The sequence below is a fragment of the Dromiciops gliroides genome, chromosome 1, assembly GCF_019393635.1.
Source record: "Dromiciops gliroides isolate mDroGli1 chromosome 1, mDroGli1.pri, whole genome shotgun sequence".
Taxonomy (NCBI): Eukaryota; Metazoa; Chordata; class Mammalia; order Microbiotheria; family Microbiotheriidae; genus Dromiciops; species Dromiciops gliroides.
In genome coordinates, this window is record NC_057861.1 from 673,365,854 (window position 1) to 673,386,404 (window position 20,551).

At 46.0% G+C, this 20,551-nt stretch overlaps 2 protein-coding genes across 3 annotated transcripts in view; both read left to right on the plus strand.

Moving 5' to 3' along the window:
• P4HTM (prolyl 4-hydroxylase, transmembrane) overlaps positions 1-10,716 on the plus strand; it is a 33,175-nt gene extending 22,459 nt beyond the window's left edge. Inside the window, exons 6-9 of the mRNA XM_043979921.1 lie at positions 1,501-1,686; positions 4,641-4,731; positions 5,262-5,385; positions 8,049-10,716. Of these exons, the coding sequence (XP_043835856.1) occupies positions 1,501-1,686; positions 4,641-4,731; positions 5,262-5,385; positions 8,049-8,266 (619 nt within the window). The 3' untranslated portion in view covers positions 8,267-10,716. The remainder of the gene's footprint in view (positions 1-1,500; positions 1,687-4,640; positions 4,732-5,261; positions 5,386-8,048) is intronic.
• Positions 10,717-11,038: 322 nt separating this feature from the next.
• WDR6 (WD repeat domain 6) lies at positions 11,039-20,184 on the plus strand. Of its 2 annotated transcripts, none has more exons than XR_006354295.1 (4): positions 11,039-11,205; positions 15,465-17,922; positions 18,832-19,671; positions 20,156-20,184. XR_006354295.1 is itself a non-coding variant. In XM_043979918.1 (4 exons), the coding sequence occupies exons 1-4, from the start codon at positions 11,118-11,120 to the stop codon at positions 19,673-19,675; spliced, it is 2,754 nt and encodes a 917-aa protein (XP_043835853.1). In that variant the 5' UTR covers positions 11,039-11,117; the 3' UTR covers positions 19,676-19,980. The 2 variants fall into 2 exon arrangements, 1 of the variants encoding a protein (XP_043835853.1); XM_043979918.1 differs by lacking the exon at positions 20,156-20,184 and having other exon boundaries at positions 18,832-18,918; positions 19,555-19,980.
• The last annotated feature ends 367 nt before the right edge of the window (positions 20,185-20,551 follow it).

Consider the following 20,551-nt stretch of genomic DNA (forward strand, 5'->3'; position numbering starts at 1 on the left):
TGCCACGCTCCCAAACCCTGGCCCCTGTGCTTATCTGGGAATGGCCAGAGGACTCTCAGAATAGGGCTGAGGAGGTGACTGAGGGCATCCAGAGTGGCTTCCCAAGAGGGATTCCTTCACCAGCAGCTGTCTCTGTAAGATGACCCTTAGAAAAAGGGACCGTACACACCTAGTCTGTGGTTTGGGAGGGGAAGCAGGGCCTTGCTCCTGCTTCTAGCAACTCTGGCACTGAACCGGTGGGACCTGTATGGACCTGTATGTAGACTTCTTGGTAAACCCAAGCACAACACAAGAGACCTGTTACTAGCAGCAACTCAGTCCCATCATGTGCCCCTAAAGTACATGATGGGGTGGGGGTGGGGCTGGCTTAGGCTCTGTGTGAAAGCTCCTCCTCCCTGGGAGACCTAATTTTGTATTTATAGATCGGAGGAAGACTAGGAAGTTTGGGGAAGGTGTGGAATGTATTAAATTGATTGAGCAAACTCTAGTTAATGAGACATTAAATGGGACATTTGTTAAAATTGAGTTGTAATGAATTGAAAGGCAGGTGATAAGTGTTTAATTAAAACAAATATACTATAATTAGGGCCTAACTAGATACAGTTGGAATTAAAAATGGTTTGGCTGTTTGTTTACAGTTAATTAGCAGTAAGGATCTCTCCTGGTGGATTGTCCCGACCTTCAGCCCTTCTCTTTTCCTGGTGTGACTGGATAGTTTAGGAATGGAAGGCCCGTCAACTTTGCTTCCTTACCTCTGGAGAGAAGTTCTTCAGGTGGACTGATTGGTCTGAGAGCAGGGGCCAATCTTAATGGAAATCTAATCTCACTCCTTCCCACTGAGCTGTCTTCTCTGTGCACATGGATTTGGAACGTAATTCACTGAGGGAATTGCATTAATTCAAGTTCATTCCAGTTTGGAGACCACCGGGGGCTCCAGTCCCAGTAGATATGATGGGCATGGTTTGTCTTGTTCAAATTACTTTGTCAATCATGTGAATAAATCTCTTCTGCTGTATTTCCCCCATGGGAACATGGAAGGGCATCATGCCCACATCTTGGGCATTATATGTGTTGGAATAACTTGCCTGCCTCCCAAGGATGGCTAGCCTGGCCCTGAGGAGCTGGAAGGCTCCTCCTAGGCCATCTTCCCAACTTCCTTATCACGCACATGAGATAACTAAAGTTCCAAGATGCCGGCAGACTTGCCCACGGTGGCCTCTGGCAGTGGTACATCTGACTGTGCCGTTTCCGTGGCTCCTCAGACTGCACCAACTTTGGAAGGGCTTGGACAGGGAGGATGAGGAGGCCCAACTAGACATGTTCCACTCCTTGGAGGCAGCATATGCCCCCCCATAGCCCGTCAGCCCCAAATCGTGCACATCTCTGACCCTGGGCATTTTCCTGGGCCCTCTCGAAGGAGGTCAGGTCTCCACATATGGAAACAGCAGGGGGACCCTCAGGACCTCACCACACTCTGCTCCTCTGTGCTTTCTCCACCAGGGTGCTCCGTCTCACTCGTCTGCCCAGAGAGATTGTGGAACACAGTGAGCCCATGCAGGTGGTCCGGTATGACCAGGGCGGACACTACCATGCCCACATGGACAGTGGGCCTGTGTTCCCAGAAACAGCTTGCAGCCATACAAAACTCATCACTAATGAAACCTCACCCTTTGAAACTTCCTGTCGGTAAGGACCTCCCATTAGCCCTGCCACATAACAGAAAAAGGGGTCTCCACTGGGCCAATAACTAGTGGCCTTGAACAAATTACCCTCTCTGGGCTTCAGATTCCTCATGTACAAAATGGGGGGATTTGGGGACTTGTTGCTTTCTAAGATTCCCTCCAGCTCTTTGAATCTCTATGATTAGGTTTGGGAATGAGGGTGTGATAAGCGCACCAAAGAAGGAACTCAGATGTGGTCCATTATAGAGAGGTGGCCTGCTGAACCTCCTTCCTGGTCCAACTGATGCTTGATGATCCTTTTCTTTTGTTGTTCATAATTGACTTTCCATCTTAAGCTGCCCAGCATTTATCTCTTATTTATCCCTCCCATTTCACCCCATCCAATGGTTTTAGCCCCTCTTTTACAGAGAAGACTTAACTCATCTGGAATAAGCCCCCTCATCTTCATTTCAATCTGTGATTTTTCATTCTTTATCTTTTCCCTCTCTTAATTTCTTCTTCCTTTTCCTTTTCTTCTGCCTTCAAACATATCAATATTCTTTATTTCTTTTCTTTTCTTTTTTTGCATGGGGCAATGAAGGTTAAGTGACTTGCCCAGGGTCACACAGCTAGTAAGTGTCAAGTGTCTGAGGCTGGATTTGAACTCAGGTCTTCCTGAATCCAGGGCCGGTGCTTATCCACCGCACCACCTAGCTGCCCTGAAAAGTTAGTGTTTCCTTCTTTCTTTCTTTCTTTCTTTTTGCAGGGCAATGAGGGTCAAGTGACTTGCCCAGGGTCACACAGCTAGTTAAGTGTCAAGTGTCTGAGGCTGGATTTGAACTCAGGTCCTTCTGAATCTAAGGCCAGTGCTTTATCCACTGCGCCACCTAGCTGCCCTAAAGTTAGTATTTCTAAAGGAAAAAAAAGAGATACTTCCCTCTTTTCTTTGAAGACTACCGGGGGTGTATGATATTGCAGACTCTTTCCATAGGTTGTGATTAGTTTTGCTGAGCTGTTTTTTAATTTCTTAGCCTTTTTGATGGTTGTTATTCAGTTATTTTCCAGTTGTGTGTGACTCTGCATGACCCCATTTAGTGTTTTCTTAGCAAAGATACTAGAGGGATTTCCCATTTTCTTCTTCAGCTCATTTTACAGATGAAAAAACTGAGGCGGGGGCGGCTAGGTGGCGCAGTGGATAAAGCACCAGCCCTGGATTCAGGGCTGAGTTCAAATCCAGCCTCGGACACTTGACACTTACTAGCTGTGTGACCCCAGGCAAGTCACTTAACCCTCATTGTCCCACAAAAAAAAACAAAAAAACCCCAAAAAACAAAGAAAAAAACCTGAGGCAAATAGGGTTAAATGACTCGTTCAGAGTCACACAGCTAGTAAGTGTCTGAGGCCAGATTTGAACTGAATAAGATGAATCTTCCTGACTCCAGGCCCTGCACTCTATCCACTTTGTCACTCCGTTGCCCCTCCTTAGCTTTTAGAGGTTATCTTGTAATATTATCTCTCTTGTGGCTAGTGCAACACAGACCAGACACACAAGGGGAGTCCTTGGTCTTGTGTTGTTCATGTGGCTGACTGGTCCTAGCCTGTTTCCTGCTGAAGTTAATGGTGCATTTGTAGAATGCAAAGGTAGAAGGAGCTTTAAAGTTCATCTAGTTTAATCTGTCTCTGAGTAGAAGTTCCTTCTACAATATCCCTGACAAGAGGACATCTAGGCTCAGCTAGAATTCCAGGTGAGAGTTCCATCCACTAATACTATGAACTGTTAGGCAACTTATTTCAGAGAGTTGCCTGGGATGCTGAGAAATGATGTAACTCATCCAGGATCGTCATTCTGGCCACCATCTCTCATTTTCACTGTGGCCAGTTCTCCATCCAATGTGCCCACTGTGCCTCTCTGGGCCTTGCATAGAGTGGGCTCTCAATATACTCTGGTTATATGGGATATTTATGTTGGGTCTTCTTTTAATAGTTAGGAAGTTCTTATCAAGCTGAGATCTGCCCCCTTCGCAACTTCTGCCTAGTTCTTGCCCTCTCGGGCCAAGCAAAACAAGACTAATCCTTTTTTTCTTTTTTTTTTTTAATGTATGAGGTATTTTATTTTTTCCATTACATGTAAAGATAGTTCTCAACTTTTGTTTATACAAGCTTTACAATTTCCGATTTTTCTCCCTCCCTCCCCTCCCTCCCCCCCTCCCCTAGACAGCAGGTAATCTGATATAGGTTATATCTATATATCTCTATACATATACATATAGATATATATATATACATAATAACATTAATCCTATTTCTGCATTAATCCTGTTACAAGAGAAAGAATCAGAGCAGTGATGCAAAACCTCAAAATAGAAAAAAAAAACAACAGCACCCAAAACAAAAGAAATAATATGGTTCAATCAGCATCTATACTCCACAGTTCTTTCTTTCTTTTTTTTTTCTTGGATTTGGAGATCCTCTTCTATCATGAGTTCCCTGGAACTCTTCTGTACCATTGCATTGGTGAGAAGAATATAGTCCATCACAGTATAATCCTTGTTTTCTACACAATTGCATTTCAGATACTGGAAGACAGAAATGGTGTTCCTACCCCCACCTCCACCCCTTTCCTGGAAGCTTTGTTCCCCTTATGAGGCTCAGCCTCCCCACGGTTTCTATACCCCTGAACATTCCAGTTGCTCTTGTTTGGCTGCATCTCCAGATGGTTAATGTCCTCTTAAAATGTGGCACCTGAAACTGATCATCAGGCTCTGGTTGTGATCTTCCCTGGCCCAGACATCAGGACTTGAACCTCCCTTGTTCTGCACCCTATACCTTGATTAATGAAACAAACAGAAGGCATAGCTTGAGCGAAGGGAAAGGGTTAGCAATTTGCCCCTTTTGTTTTGCTCCCTTTCTTGCATATCGTGAGGCCTTCGATTTTGACTGAGATCCTAACTACTTCTTTCCTCTTTCTGCCTAATACAGCTATGTCACTGTACTGTTTTACCTGAACAATGTCACCGGTGGTGGGGAGACAACTTTCCCAGTCGCAGATAACAGGACCTATGATGAACTGGTAAGGGAAGGAGTGTTGTAGCCCAGTTGGTTCCCCTTGTTGTGCATACTTCTGCCCAAATGGCCCTCTGAAATTGACTGGGTGACCTCCAAAGAGAGTATGAAGGCCTTGATCAACCTGACCTCCAGAACTTGAAAAAAAGGAAAGGAGACTGACCCAGGTAGAAGTCATTTTCCAGTGTGACTTGGAAGTCCTCCTCAGTTTCTTCTGACGTAGCTTCCTGGAATGGCTGGAACTGGCTTTTTCTGATGACTTGGGTATAGGGAAGAGTCATTTTGCTTTTGGTAATGAGTCTTTCTGCACTGATCCTTCAGTCTCTGCCGTTAGGTGGAAATAGCTCACAGCCTGCCTTGGGAACTAAAGCAGGTAGTATTGGGGAATCTGTCCAAATCTGGCTTTGTGCTAGACTCAGGGGTGGGGAAATTGGGCAAGAGGCAGGAGTTAGAAATACCCACCCATACCTTGCCTCTCTCTTAGGCTCTCCCTGTGTTGGCAGCATAAACACTTACTACTTGCTGATCCACTTGCAGTCCCTGATTCAGAATGACATTGATCTCCGAGATACCCGGAAACACTGTGACAAGGGGAACCTGAGAGTGAAGCCTCGGCAAGGCACCGCTGTCTTCTGGTACAACTACCTGTCTGATGGGCAAGGTACAGTGCCCCTGCCGTTATGGCTTTAGAGGGCAAAAAAGATGTGCTTCCTCAGGAAATAAGCACAGGCCCATGGAATAGTTCCCTTGTTGAGGTTCCCCCACTTTAGGTGCCCTCATTGGGACTTTTAAGTGTGTTCCTTTTCTGGGCTGTGAGGCTGGGACTCCAGAATTCCTTTGAAAGCTACTTGCATTGGCTCTTTTCTACCTTATTGTTTGTCACATCTTCCTCTGGTCCAGATTTGAAGGGGTAGGACAGAATGATCCCCTCAGGCCCTTTTCTTCACAAAGCATCAGTGTCTTCTCATCACCTTAAATGAAACATGTCTGAATTGGAAAATCTCTTCCTCACATTCCCTTCCCATACTCTCTTTACCTCCTCACCAAACTCTCTATTTCTGAACTTTCCCATTTCCATGAAGGTCCCATTTGACACTTTCATAGCTGCCTTTTGTCAGTCTCATTGCCATGTGACCTGAAGACTGACATAGGAGTAGATGAGGCAACATTAACTGTTGTGAATGAAAGGACCTCAATCCCAATTCTATCCTTTGAGCTATGAAAGGTAGAAATCACAGTCTCTACTTTCCAAAAGCTTGTAGCATAGTTGGGAAAACAAGATACACGTATATGGAAATATTAGATAATAATAGTGTATAAGAAGACCAAAAATGAATTTGAAAACCGTTTCTATCTGTGTGATCTTGGAAAAATTCCTTCCCCTTTCTGAGGCTCTTTCTTCCCCAATATCATGAGCTAGTTGAATTAGATGATCTATAAATCAATATTAGGTCTCTACCATCATGAGTGGTAGAGTCAAGTGCAAGTAGATCTTAAAGGAACGAGAGATCAGTCCAGGCTGGTATAATCCCAAGAGGCTTCTTGAAGGAGGTAGGATGGGAGGTAGGCCTTGAAAGGTTGGTAAGGTTTGGCTAGGGAGAAGAGTATAGGAGGGGTGGGGAAGGCATTCTAAATAGAATAAATAGTATTTTCAGTTCAGTGAACATCTTATTAAGTGCCTATTGTGTATAGAACACTGTACTTGGAACTAAGAGAAAATTTAGAATGAAAATACCAAGTGTGGTGGAGTATGCATGCCTGTGGTCCCTGCTTCTTGAGAAGGCTGAGGCTGGTAGATTTCTTTTTTCTTTTTCTTTTTCTTTTTTTTTTTTAGTGAGGCAATTGGGGTTAAGTGACTTGCCCAGGGTCACACAGCTAGTAAGTGTTAAGTGTCTGAGGCCGGATTTGAACTCAGGTACTCCTGACTCCAGGGCCGGTGCTCTATCCACTGCGCCACCTAGCTGCCCCTTGGTAGATTTCTTAAGGTCAGGAATTTTGAGAGGCAGTGGGGTTAACAGCTTCTGTACCAATTAGTCTGGGGATTGAACCCATGAGTGATGCTGTACTTTTAGTCTGAATGAGGTAGGGAGACCCAGTCTACAAAAAAAAGTAAGGGGCCGCTAGGTGGCGCAGTGGATAAAGCACTGGCCTTGGATTCCGGAGGACCTGAGTTAAAATCCAGACCAGCATTCTGTCCCCTGAGCCACCTTATCATCAACTTATCCTATTACTGGACTGAGTAAAGCTAATACATACTCTAGGAAAGTGGTTCTCAAACTTTTTCTCAGTGGTAGGATCCTTCAGTTTTTAAACAAAACTTTGACAGAATCCTTAGAGTAAAATCCTCTAAAAATGATTATTTTTAAGGCCTATTAATAAAAGACATATGTTCACTTAAAGAAAAAGCTTAGGATGTTTTAGGGTTCTTTTCTGCACAGTTGGAGAAATACCATAGGTGATGAGGGCAGGCTTTGTGGAGGCAATGGCATTCAAATTGGGATTTAAAGGCTGAATAGGAATTCAGGTAAACCAGTCCTCATATAGGATTTGTGGAGGACCTGTTAGAATAGTTTGGGACAGGATATCAGAAACATTTGGCAGGTGGGAGAGGTGGTCATATTAGATAAGTTTGGAAATGTAGTGGGGCAGCAGATTTAGGACCCTGAATACTGGGCAAAGATATTTGAGCTTTACTCAGTCCAGTACATAGGATAAGTTGATGATAAGGTGGTTCAGTGGATAGAACGATGGACCTGGAGTCAGGAAGACTTAAGTTCAAATCTGACCTCAGAGACTTACCAGCTCTGTGACTCTGATCAAGTCACTTAACTTCTGTTTGAATATGGAGTGAGCAGGGAAGAGGACAGAGAAGATAATAACTCAAGGTAATGACAAGAGAGACCAAGTGTGGGTTGCCCAGAGACTTTAATCAAATCAGTAGGAGGTGGTAGTTTAGTGGAAAAGTTAAACTCAATCTGGGGCATGTTGAGTTTGGGTACCAATGAGATTATGAGGTAAGGCTGTCCTGTTAGGAAGTTGAAGGAGTGAGTTTTGGAGCTTAGAAGAGAGACCAGGGCTGGAGACAAAAATTGAGGTTATAGTTAGAAAAACAGGAAACCATGAGTGCTTGTGTAGCTTTGAGAGGTCCATGCATTTGTCTATGGCTCAGACCACTTTTGCAAAAGGAAGAATCACTTTCAGAGCTTAGGCAAGCTCTGGATCCTAGTCCTTCCTCCAGATGGCTCTGATAGGTAATCAGTGTCATGAGCCTTTCTGTTTTCTGCTAGGTGACTTATTGCTTGATCTTTCTTCCTCTCTCTCCAGGTTGGGTAGGAGAATTGGATGAATATTCATTGCATGGTGGCTGTCTAGTCACCCAGGGAACCAAATGGATAGCTAACAATTGGATCAATGTAGACCCCAGCAAGAGTCGCCAGATGCAGCTCCATCAGGAGATGGCTCGTTATGCTCAGGAGGAGCTTGAGGCCCAGACTGAGTGGACAGTGGACAAGTCCTACAAGAATGTGCATGTAGAGCTCTGACGGGCTGGGGTGAGCTCACAGATAGCCATGGACAGACCTGAAGCAGCTTCTTCGGTGAAGACTGTGCTTTGACAGGAAGCTGATAGTTCTTTGCTTTTTCTGCCAGGAAGGCTCCTCAGCTTGGGGTGTCTGACCTTCCCCTCATTCATGAGGCTCTAAGATGATATCTGAGGTATTAGGCTTGGGGTGGTCAGAAGGTTGAATTAGCGAGAAAGTGTGGTATAATCACAACAGGAAAGTATGAGTGCCCAGAGGAGCCCTACTGCCCAGTATCCATGGAATCTCGCCAGGAAAAAAGACCTGAAAGGGTTTTCAAAGTAAGAAGGAATTTACTTGGGGCCCAAATGAGTTCATCCCATGTATGAACTTGGGGCTTCTGGTGGCCTCACTGGGGGTGTGGCTGTTTGTTCCCTTATTTCCACTGAAATCATCCAGTAGTTAGTAGCTCCCTGGTACGGGCCCTGGCCGTGGCTGGGGAAGAGGGAGGTTCATTTTGAGGGTGGCAGTCTCCTGGTAAAGGAAGGGAAAAGCTTGAAGTCAGGCTTAAGTTCTGTGTGTGTCTGCAAGGAAGGAAATAGGCCAGAGTTTGATTCTCACCTTTACACCCTTCACATTGAAGCTAAGGAGAATTTAAGCCCTTAAGTTATTTGTAGAAATGTCACTGTCACCATGAAAAAAAGCTGATTTGGTGCTTAAGAGTTCCAGGGGGGAGTTGGGGAGAGATACTGGCTAATTCCTAAGTTTCTCTGGTATCTTGGATCCCTTAGTGAAATCTTCCTTTTTTGTTTTTGTTGCTTCACCATCCTGCCAGTCAAGGTCTTCCCTCCATAAGGAATACTGCAGCACTCAAAGCTTCATGCTTCTGACTCACAGGTCACACTTCCTGCAGTTCAGGGTTCAACCTTGGGCAGGGCTCATGTGGAAGAGAAACAGTCACGTCAGAGCTGAATAGGACCTTAGAAATCAGCCCATGTGGTGCTCTCATTTTACAGAGGAGGATCCAAGACCTAGAAAGCAATGACTGGCCAGAGCCAGGAGCAGGAGTAGGAGCCTTACCTACAGCAAGGTGAGGGATGATACCATACATGGGCACATAGCAATGGCTTCTTCTCAGGGGAAAACAGGCTTTAATCATGCAGAAGTATAAATTATTGGGGGGAAAGGGAAACTTTTAAAGTGCAATAGTAACAATTTTATGGAATGAAGTGGTTTTGTTTTCTTATTTAAAGTCATGTGTTTTTTGTGAGCAGTGGGCAACAGAGACTAGGTCCTGGGGGCACTTCCTGAAGAACAGCTGCCAGTTTGCAATCTCAGAGGTGCATAGAATGGAAGAGTTTTTCAGAAAATGCTCTTTGTCAGTATGCCTTCTGAAACTGGGACATTGCACCTTTCGGGTCCTGGCCATCTCTGTTATCTCTGCTATAGCTTATCATGCATATGCAAATAGTGACTTGTGTACAACCATGCCTCACACAGATATATGCAAATACTCCTGCAGCTAACCAGGGGTTTATCTGTATTCTTTCCCTCCGATTCTCCACCCCCTTCAGGAACACAAGCACACATTACAAATCCTTCAGGAGAACTAAACCAAAGAGGCCTCTCTTTGTTTCTCCACTTAGTTACCCTAAGATAGATTCCCCACACACTTCTGGGAATGTTTTGTGGTGACTGAGTAGCAGGGGGAAAGACCACAGTTGACATAAGCCAGGGCATCTTAACCTTTTTCCACTCTCGACCTGGGTATATAGATATATAAGATAGGTATACATAATAACCTTTTACTGTTGCCAAATTTTTTGCATTCAGTCAGGTGGTTTAAGAAGCTAGGGTATAAGCCTACCAGGTCCATGAAAGACTTCGGAGAGTCAGGAAGTCTTTTAAACCCTAGGCTTGAGCACACTCCTGTAAGAATATTGGTCAGCACAAAAAGGGCTCATCTCAAGGGCTGAGGCTTGGGGGTTAGCTTCTATGAGGCCAGGCTGGGCAAGGTGGCACTATTGTGGAGGGGAGAAAGGAGTACTTTAAAGGAAAAGGGACCTGAAGGACTCTACGCTCTTAAAACAGGCTCAAGATGTCTCTCAAAGGTGGTTGTTTCCAAACTTTTGATCTACACCATGTTGAAGGACACGTGATTCCTGTGCCTGGGAAGTCCCACTCAGATGGACTTCTGTGGCCGTGCTCTAATCCATAGGCACCCCCTAGAAGGGCCTGAACTCTCAGAGTTCCCAGCTTAGGAAATCTCTGCAGGCTACCGTGGGCCCGGTTGGGCAGCTAGCGGGACACTCCTGGCCTCCGTCCTCACCAGCCAGGGGAGTCTGGGGGCTGTGAAGAGGCAGCCCCAGCCCCGCTTCGCCCTTTGCCCCTTCATTTTGTGTTCTACTGCGTGCGGACCGAGGCCCTTCTAAAACGGCCAAATAAAAAATTAAAGCCTTCATGTGGCCTAGACTTTCTGTGGGGCTCGCAGGGTTGGGGTCACCGTCGGCCGGCATCCGGCTTAGTTGCGGAAGAGGATTGGTGCCTGAGGTATAGAGTGGTCCCGCCTCCTGCTGGTGCTTCCGCAGGGACCCAACGTTCTAGAGTCACGTGAGTTGTAGGGGACATCCCATTGGCTTCCTGGTAGGAAGGCCTGCTACTCATCCTCCAATCGTCGCACGACCGGGGGTGGTCTTGAAATGAAACGGGCCAATGACCGCCAACTTTGGAAAGTTCTGGCCGGGAAGGCGATCAGCGACAGGCCGTTCCATTGGCTGTGGAGCGTCTTGAGCCTGTGCGCGCGAGGACGGTGCCTTGTCAGAAGCCGGCGTGCGGGCCTCTGCTGCCGGCCTCTCGTGCTGTCGTTACGCGAGCCATGGAGCCTCCTGTGGGGAAGGCAGAGTCGTTGCTGCTGCTCGCCCCTGTCACCGCCCTGGAGTGTGTGGGGGACCGAGTCCTGGCAGGTAAGGGGGCTCGCTTCGGGGCCCCGACGCTCTGGTTTAGGACCCTCTGCCCCTGGCCTGTGTCGGGCGGGGCCTGTTTGGTGGGTTTGACGTTTTTCTTGGCGCATGAAGTGATAGTGGCGTTTAGCGCCATGAAGGACCTTAGAGATCATCTAGTTCGTTTTTCTAGAAGAGGAGGATGGGTGAGGCCCAGAAAGTGACCTGCTCAAGGTCTCACAGATAGTAAGTATGAGAGCAGGGTGGTTTTGGACTCCAAATCTGGTGCTCTTTCCTTTATACCCTCTAGCTGATGGGGCAGCTTCCTGGAGGAGGTATTTGAATAAAGGTATTTTATTATTTTCCTGTTACATGTAGACATAGTTTTCAACATTTGTTTATATAAGATTTCCAATTTAAAATTTTTCTCCCCCCCTCCCCTAGACAGCAGGTAATCTGATATAGGTTATGTATACGTAATAACATTAAACATATTTCTGCATTAATCATGTTATAAGAGAAGAATCAGAGCAAAAAGAAAAAAACCTCAAAACAGAAGACCAACAGCACCAAAAACAAAAGAAATAATATGGTCCAATCAGCATCCATATTCCACAGTTCCTTGTTTTTTTCCTGGATTTGGAGAGCCTTTTTCCATCATGAGTCCTTTGGAACTTTCTTGTACCATTGGATTGGTGAGAAGAATCTAGTCTATCACAGTTGATCAACACATAATGTTGATGATACTGTGTATAATGTTCTTCTGGTTCTGCTCATCTCACTCATCATCAGTTCATGCAAGTCCTTCCAGGTTTCTCTGAACTCCTCCTGCTCATCATTTCTTACAGCACAGTAGAATTCCATTACATTCATATACCACAACTTGTTCAGCCATTCCCCAGTTGATGGACATCCCCTCAATTTCCAATTCCTTGCCACCACAAAAAGAGCAGCTATAAATATTTTTGTACATGTGGGTCCTTTTCCTTTTTTTGGGAAAAAGACCCAAAAGTGGTATTGCTGGGTCAAAGGGTATGCACAGCTTTATAGTCCTTTGAGCATAATTCCAAATTGCTCCTGGAGGAGGTATTTGGAACCCTGTAGGTGGTAAAACAGAGTTGGGCTCATTGTAAAAAGTTGAGGTTGGGGGCAGCTAGGTGGCGCAGTGGATAGAGCACTGGCCCTGGAGTCAGGAGTACCTCGTTCAAATCTGGCCTCTGACACTTAACACTTACTAGCTGTGTGACCCTGGGCAAGTCACTTAATCCCAATTGCCTCACTTTAAAAAAAAAAAAAGTTGAGGTTGGCTTCCTTAAGATGCTGAAATAGAAAGCAGCAGGACAACCAGCTCTACCCAGATTTCCTTAATAAAGTAGAAATGCTTCCTACTCCAACTCTACCAAAATAACTAAGGGGGCGTGCCAGGAGATCCAGAAATCTGGATACTCATAGTGCTGGCCTATGTTATTGAACCATGTTGTCCTGGATTCCCAAAGTTTAAGCCCACCCTTTTACCTCATGCTCTTTATCCAGCTTTCAGTAGCGCCTGGCCTGTGCTCACACCTTCAGAGTCCCCCAGAATCCAGTGGCCTCAGGACCACCTTGCCCCTATAGCTGTTTTATACTACTAAAAGCCACCAGGGTAACCATGCATCTGTGATGTTCTTGGCCCCCAAAATAATGGGCTGTCTGCATACTACAATGGCTCCAGGACCTAGGGATAATGCTGGCCTCTAGCAACTACTTGGTTGTAGCTTCAGACTTCAGCTGGGAAAAAAAGCTGATGATTTAAAAACTGATTTATATTTAAATTGGTGCTACACACCGGCACACAAGGAAGAAATAGGTCAGTGGAACAAATGAGAGATACCAGACCAACCAAATACACTTAGTCACCAAGTATTTATTAAGCACTCACTATGTGCTGGGTATCTTGCCAAATGCTGGGGACACAAAACAGTCACTGCCTTGAAGGAGTGTACATTCAAAAGGAGCCAACACCTGAATTACTAAGTACATATAAGATAAGCAGTCTGTCACCAACAGCTAGGAAAACTGGGGAAGGTGAGATTGGAGCTGAGACTTGCAGGAAGCCAGGGGAGGGGGCAAGAATCCTCCAAGCCTGGGAGAAAGTCAGTGAATGCAAAGGCACAGAGATCCATGGTGCCATGTTCAAGGAACTCTACCTAGGCCAGTGTAGCTGAGTATGTGGAAGGGGGTTGTATTGTTAAGGATAATGTTAGGATTCACTCCTACAAAAATGACACTCCCAAACCAGGTGAAGAAAATCAAATTTAATGAGTATTATAGCACAGGAAAAGAGATACTAGTTTTGCAACAGCAATAAAGTTAGCAGCCTAACAATGTAACTATTAAAGCAAAAGTGACCACCATGTAGAGATTTAAATAGAAATACATTACCAAATCGGGGAAGCACCAATTTCTGGGTCCATTTGGCTGGGGGTCCCGGTACAGCCTCCCAGAGTCCCAATTGGGAATATTCTGGGCAGAGCGTCCTCTCTACGGGTGAGACTCCAAAGAGGTGGGGGCTTACTTTGACTTATATAGTACCTTAAACAAAAGTGGCTTGAAGCCACCAATAGTGGCTTGTAAAATGAGCTAGTTTTATGATTGACACCAAGTGAGTTCCCACAGGATCACTGCCAGAGAAGTTGGAATAAACTTTTAGTTTCTCCAGACATACTCCTGAGGGGGAGCCAAACCCCCAGGACTACTCCTGGAATTGTTTATAGTCCCTAGGAATGGCTAGTTCTCGGGAACCTTAGGCAGTTAATCAGGGAGATATGCCTAGAAGGGACCTGGCTAGGATCCCAGCAGAGTATCCTCCTTCGAGTTCCCACTCTCGGTCAAAACAGGGGCAATTTCCCACGTTAAGCTATAGCTAGAGTTAGCAGAAAACATCTGGGAGTTCATAGAGGGGGCAAACACAGGCTTGTGAGCGAGGCCTATACCTGGATAATCTTCTAAAATTCATTTACCTTTTAGGGGTATAAAAGGTAAGAAGATTGGATAAGTAAAAAGAATACAGATTTTAGGGAGGTTTGAATGCCATTTGGCGTTTATATTTGATCCTGGTGGTAATACAGAGGAAGCACTGATACTCATTGAGCAGAGAGATCATTAAATTGGAAGCTCCTTGAGGGCAGGGGCTGTCTTGCCTCTTTTTGTATCCCCAGTGCTTAGCACAGTGCCTGGAACACATTAGGTGCTTAAAAATGTTTATTAATTGAGAGGTGATGTGCTTAGAAGAATCACCTTGGCAACTGAAAAAAGACTTTTGATTGGCGATCAAAAAACAATAAGTAATATAGAAAAGGCAGATTCAGTTGGCTGATGAGGTCAGAAGTCAGTTTACAGAGGGTTTAGAAGAAGATGAGAGTAGAGGCACTTATTGTAGACTCCTTTCTCAAGCTTACCCAGGATAAGGAAGTATGTAGAGTGATAGAGGGGATGGTTGGATCAGATTTTCTTTTAAGGGTGAGGGAGATGTAGCCATGTTTGTAGGCAGTAGGAAAAGAGCCAGTAGATGTGGAAAGCTTGAGGAGAAGGACTGGGAATGATAGTGGGAACAATTCACAGCAAGATGTTATCAAGGGCTTGTGTAGAGGGGTTTGTCTTGACCACAATAAGTGCCACCTCTTCAGCTGAGGCTGGAATAAATGGAGATGGCTGAGTGACATGCAGTGAGGAAGGGAGAAGGGCAGCCTCCTTGTAGATGGTCTCTTTTTGTTGGAGGGTAAATTATGAAGTGAAATCCTTGAAGAGAAGAGGTTTGGAATGGCAACTGTGGAGAGTGGGTTAGAATCAATTAGGGACCAATACAATGTCTGCCTTGCTGTATTGAGGAGGGCACATCACAGCTCTGCTCAGGAGGCCGATGGGGCAAGTAATCCAAGATTGGCTCTTGGCCATGCAAAAGCAGCAGTAGGCCAGGAAGGCCCGAGAATCTTGTTATGTGCTCTTGGCCATCAGCAGCATGAAGCCATGGATTTGGAGTCAGAGGACCTGGTTTCAAAGCCCCAGGTTACTTGTTACTTAACTTTATGACCTTGAGCAGATCGGTTTGACTGTCTGGCCCTCTCTACAATGAAGAGATTGGACTAGATGAGTTCTGACATCCCTTCTGGCTCTTAAATCTATGATTCTGTAATAGGGCTTGAAGAGCCCTATATTTCTTCTGAATTCACATATACAGGGACTTCATCTTATTCTGAATGGACATGATGGTAATGTTGATTTTATTTTACTATTTTGCTGTCCAGGTGAAGGGCCTAACCTACTAATCTATTGCTTGGAAACTGGCAGACAGCTTGGTGTAACCCAGTTTGTGCCAAGTGTCCTCTCTCATTATTACATCCACGGCATCAGGGAACTTCAGAGCCCAGCATCTACACAGGCATCAGAGACGACTTTGGCTGTCTTTGGAAGCAAAGGCCTCCGTGTTCTGACATTGAGCTGGGCAGAGGAGACAGTGAAGCTGACGTGGCTTTCCCAGCTTTGTGAGCTTCATGACTGGATCTGGGATCTTCATTGGGTCCAGGGCCCTGAAAAAGCCTCTTCTGTCCTGGCCCTAGCCCTGGGACACAACTCGGTGGTCCTTTATGACCACATCCATCAGCAGGCCTTGCGGGAGGTACACTGTGAGGAGATGTGTATTATCTATTCCGCTTGCTTGGTGGGGAAGGACTGGCAGGAGCTGGTGCTGGTTGCTGGTACTGTTTTTAACCAGCTGGTGATTTGGCGCCCAGCTGACTTTACCAATGAGGAAAGACGAGTCAAAGTGGAGAGAAGGATAAGTGGGCACAATGGGGTCATCTTCAGTATATGCTACATGGAGAGCAAAGGCCTTTTAGCTTCAGCCTCTGATGACCGAAGCATTCGGGTCTGGAGAGTGGGGGACCTGAGGGCCCCTCCTGGCTTAGTCCAGTGTATTCTGGTGTGTTATGGTCACCAGTCCAGGGTGTGGTCTGTCCAGCTTCTGGACAATTATATCATTAGCATTGGAGAGGATTCAGCTTGCATTGTGTGGAATTACGTTGGTGAAATAGTTCAGACCTTTAAAGGACACAAAGGTCGTAGCATCAGGGCTGTGGCTGTCCACAAAACACAAGCCTGGGTGGTCACAGGTGGAGCTGATTCAAGCATTCGACTTTGGCCCCTCAAGGGGAACAGGCTTCAGGGTAATAGTCTCTCACCTCTGGGCTTCAGCTCATTTACAAAGAAAGGATCTCCAAAAGCCTTAACTTTAGTCAGTCCTTCATGGCTTCTTGTGATGACTGATGTTGGAGCCGTTTATCTCTATGACTTGACAGTTAAACGGTGGAAGTTCATCTTGGATGATATCAATTACCAGTCCTACAATTTGCTGGATGCTGTTCAGCTACCTGGTGGTAGTGTGATATGTGCACTAGGGAACCTAGAGGGTCACATTAAAATATTTCCCCTCCACTACCCACAAGAGGCAAAGGAACTGAAGATTTATAAGGGGAAAGTCCATGGCCTAAGCTGGGTCACACGCCAGCCCCAGGATCCAGGTAGGAATGATTTGTGCTGTGCCCTTTTTGCTTCTGGCCCAGAGGGTGTCTTGTTGTGGCTAGACGTCTCCTTCTGCACTTTAGGAAGGGTAGACAAGGTGGTGGAGCAGCGTCGCTATATCCTGCCCCTCTGCAAACAAAGGTGGCACACTTGCCTCACCTTCTTACCCCAAGGGGACTTCCTTGTGTGTGGCGACCGCCGGGGCTCTTTGCTCTTATTTCTTTGTGGAGAGGCCACTGCTGAGGCAAGTGGAGAAGGAGGAAGGAAGAGTGACAGCAGTGCTGACAGTGATGAGGATCAAGGGTCTGAGCGTTCTCTCACCCCTGAGGAGGGGGCCCCTGTTGACCTTCTGTTTGGGATTCATGGGAAGCAGGGTGTTACCTCAGTGACCTACCACAAGGATTATGTCTATAGCACAGGCAGGGATGGCTCCTTCCAGCAGCTCCGTGTGCAGGGGCGACGGCTCCAGCCACTATGGAAACAAAGACCTTGCAAAGGCATGGACTGGGTGGCTGGGCTCAGCTTTGCGCCTGATGGAAACCTACTTGTCCTTGGCTTTCATTCTACTGACTTTTTAGTCTGGAGCCCTCGGACCCATGAGAAGCTTCACATTGTACCCTGTGGTGGAGGCCACCGTTCTTGGGGCTATGCCCAAACTCCAGCCACCATGGTCTTTGCCTACATCAAGGCTGGGGATGTCATGGTGTATCGGGCTCAGGAGGAGGGCAGCTGCAGCCAAGCAGTCCTGAAGGAGTCCCTGCATGGTCGAGAACTCACCTGTGTGAGGTATGTTGGAGCTGTGAGGACTCAGGAGGGGGGCGACACTGTTGACATCCTGGTCACAAGTAGTGAAGACACAACAGTGAACATTTTGGCTTTCGTAGCTGCTTCCTCCACAGTCGCTTTGCTTGCCACCATCAATAACCACATCTCTAGTGTTCGGACCCTGGCACTGTGTGGGGCAGATACTGATGGAGCAGAGCCACAGGCAAAACTCAGAAGGCTCCTTTTCTCTGCTGGCAGTAGGGCTGAGATACAGTGCTATGAACTCCTGGTCACTCCAGACCTCAACGCCCAGGCAGGGCTCACCTGCCAGGTTACCCATCTGCTTTCTCACCGGTTAGATGAGCACTGGGACCACCAGAAGAACAAGCACAAGATTATCAAGATGGACCCTGAAACCAGGTAACCTTTATAAGCTATATTGACTCAGGAGTGGGGAGCGTGATGGTCACCAGCAATAAGGAAATGACTGGACACTCCTTAGTCTGATGGCAGAAGGCTAGCCCTTGGTCTTTTGGAGGAAACCCTGCTGCATACATAGCCCCGGCCTACAATCTTGGGGGAGGGGGGTGCAAAATATATATTCCTGCTCGAGGAGAAAAAATGTGGACAATTAATACCAGTACAAGGTACAATGTAGTAATTGCCATTAATGTTGTATAGAGTGGTCTGGGAGCTCAGAGAGTGGGGAAAACTTCATGGAGAAAGATATTCTAGATGGAGGGGCAGAGGCTTTTTTATCCTCCTTTTTATTCTATGCAACTAGGGTTATTTCTGTTTATGAAACGTTGAAAGGCACTGTTTGGAAAGGAGGATAATGTGAAAAGAAAAATCAGTACAAATGGCGGAGTACATGCATGAGATAATAAGGTCATGAGCCAGGATGATGGCAGTGGGAGGGAACGAGAAAGGAGAAAGAATGGATGAGAGGTGTTGGGGAAGTAGAATTGTAGAATCAAAACTGGGACTTGGCAGCTGGCTAGGAGCAAGAAGTGGGGTGGGGGATGAGCCAAGTATATCCCCAAAGGTCCCTCCCTGGAAATTCCTAGTTTCATGAGGAGAGAGTCTCTAACTTTGGGATGATTCTATTCTGTTAGGAAGTTGAGATAAATTTGGATAGGGGAGGAAAAAAAATCTAACATTTAACAGCCATAGGACACACTAATGTCTGAGCTGTTCTATTGAGTCATGCTAAAGCTATCACTGTACCTAAATGACTAGAGAGGAATTTAGTATAGCCTGAGTCCCTAAGAGCCATTGGGTGGTGATTATTCCTTCACCAGGATTAGTAAGGTCTGTGTCTGATCTCAGGTACATGTCCATTGTTGTGGTGACCAGTCCTCAGCAGTTTAATTTTGGCCTTGTCCTGGCTGCAGCCTGTAGTGATGGATCTGTGAGGTGAGTAGCACATTCTGTTTTTGTGACAACTTCCTTTGGAGTTGCTAGTTCTTTGTGGGAACATTAGGGAAGCCTGAGGGGAGACAGATATGGGAACAGGGACAGGACAGGGAAAGAATACCTTTGTGCTAGAGAAACCTGAAGGAGCAAGTCACATCAATGGCAGACCTTTTACACAGTCTGGTCCTGAATACTCTTGATGAGACCATAGTCCAGAAAATGCATTTTGTTTTCAATTATCTGCGTGTAGGTTATTTGGACACATTTAAAAACACTAGGCTGGTTTCCCCACACTGCTCAGTGGGGATGATTGATTACAGTATCACATCATATCAAGCAAAGCATAAGAAGGAAAGAGTAACACCTTGGCAGGCAGCTGCCGTAGGCATTTATTTCCATTTCACAGGTGGGGAAAATGAGGCTTGGCAAAGTTAAGAGATCTGCCTCTGGTTACACAACCAAATGAAGTGTCAGAAGCTTGATATTCACTACACCCCTTCCACATGAGAAGATGCACAGTAAATTCCAGAATCAGATAGAAATCATCTGGTAGAAACATCATTGTTGCTGCTCCAGCAAAAGGTGACTGTATAGTCTTCCTTTTCTCCTGTTGGGTTTTTTTTTTTCCCCTGAAAGGCTCTTTCTGGTGGATGAATTAGCTCGGAAGCTACAGCTCTTAGCAGAGTCCTTTTACCATCAGCGCTGTGTCCTGAAGATCCAAACACTGACATATGAGGCAAGGACTGGAACAAGGTGAGTCAGGCCTGGGCCTCCCTAGGAAATTGCTTCAACACCTTGTGCCATTTAACATCCTGGGCACTTGGCCTGAATGATTGAAGAAGTCTCTTATTAAGATGTTGAAAGGCTTGGGATTTTAGAGCTGAGAAAGATAAGTACAGGTGTGGGAGGGAGAGAGGGATGAGGAAGAATGTGTCAGAGTTTGTGGTCTGCAGATGTGTACATATATTGGAGATCAGTCAGTTCATTGAGTCTGCCTGCCAAGTCTGAAAATGCTAGTATGTATTCTGTTTCTTACTAGGGTAGGGGGTTGGGCCAGAAAAGACCAGCAAGCAGTAACTCTTGTCCTATTGGATTTCCTCATCACAAGCTCATGAAATTCAGCAGGAAAAGCTTGTGCTAAAAATAGTGGGTGAAAGGGCAGTGCCCCAAAGACCTCATGTGAGGCAGCTGGGTCACCTTTACCCAGCAGCATCTGAAAATGCTTCCCCCTTCACAGAAGTGTGCTCCTGTGTAGTGCTGCTACCGATGGAAGCATTGCATTTTGGGACATCACTGCTACCCTAGACCATGCCCTTAAGGTCATAAAATCACCAGAAAGAATGCAGCTGCCTTGTGGTAAGTGTTGCTCTGTTTATCTCACTCAAGATATTCTCAACTTGGGAGTGAGTTCTCCTTTCTTCTGAATAGATTCATTAATCTTTGGTGGGGGTTTTGCTTTTTCTAGACCTAGGACGCCCCTGTCTGACCATCCAGGCACACAGCTGTGGGGTGAACAGTCTCCACATCAGAGAGACTTGTGCAGGGCAGTATCTTGTGGCCAGTGGCAGTGATGATGGGTCCATCCATGTCTGCCTGGTTAGTGTTGAAATGCCCCTAATTCTGCAGCCCTCAT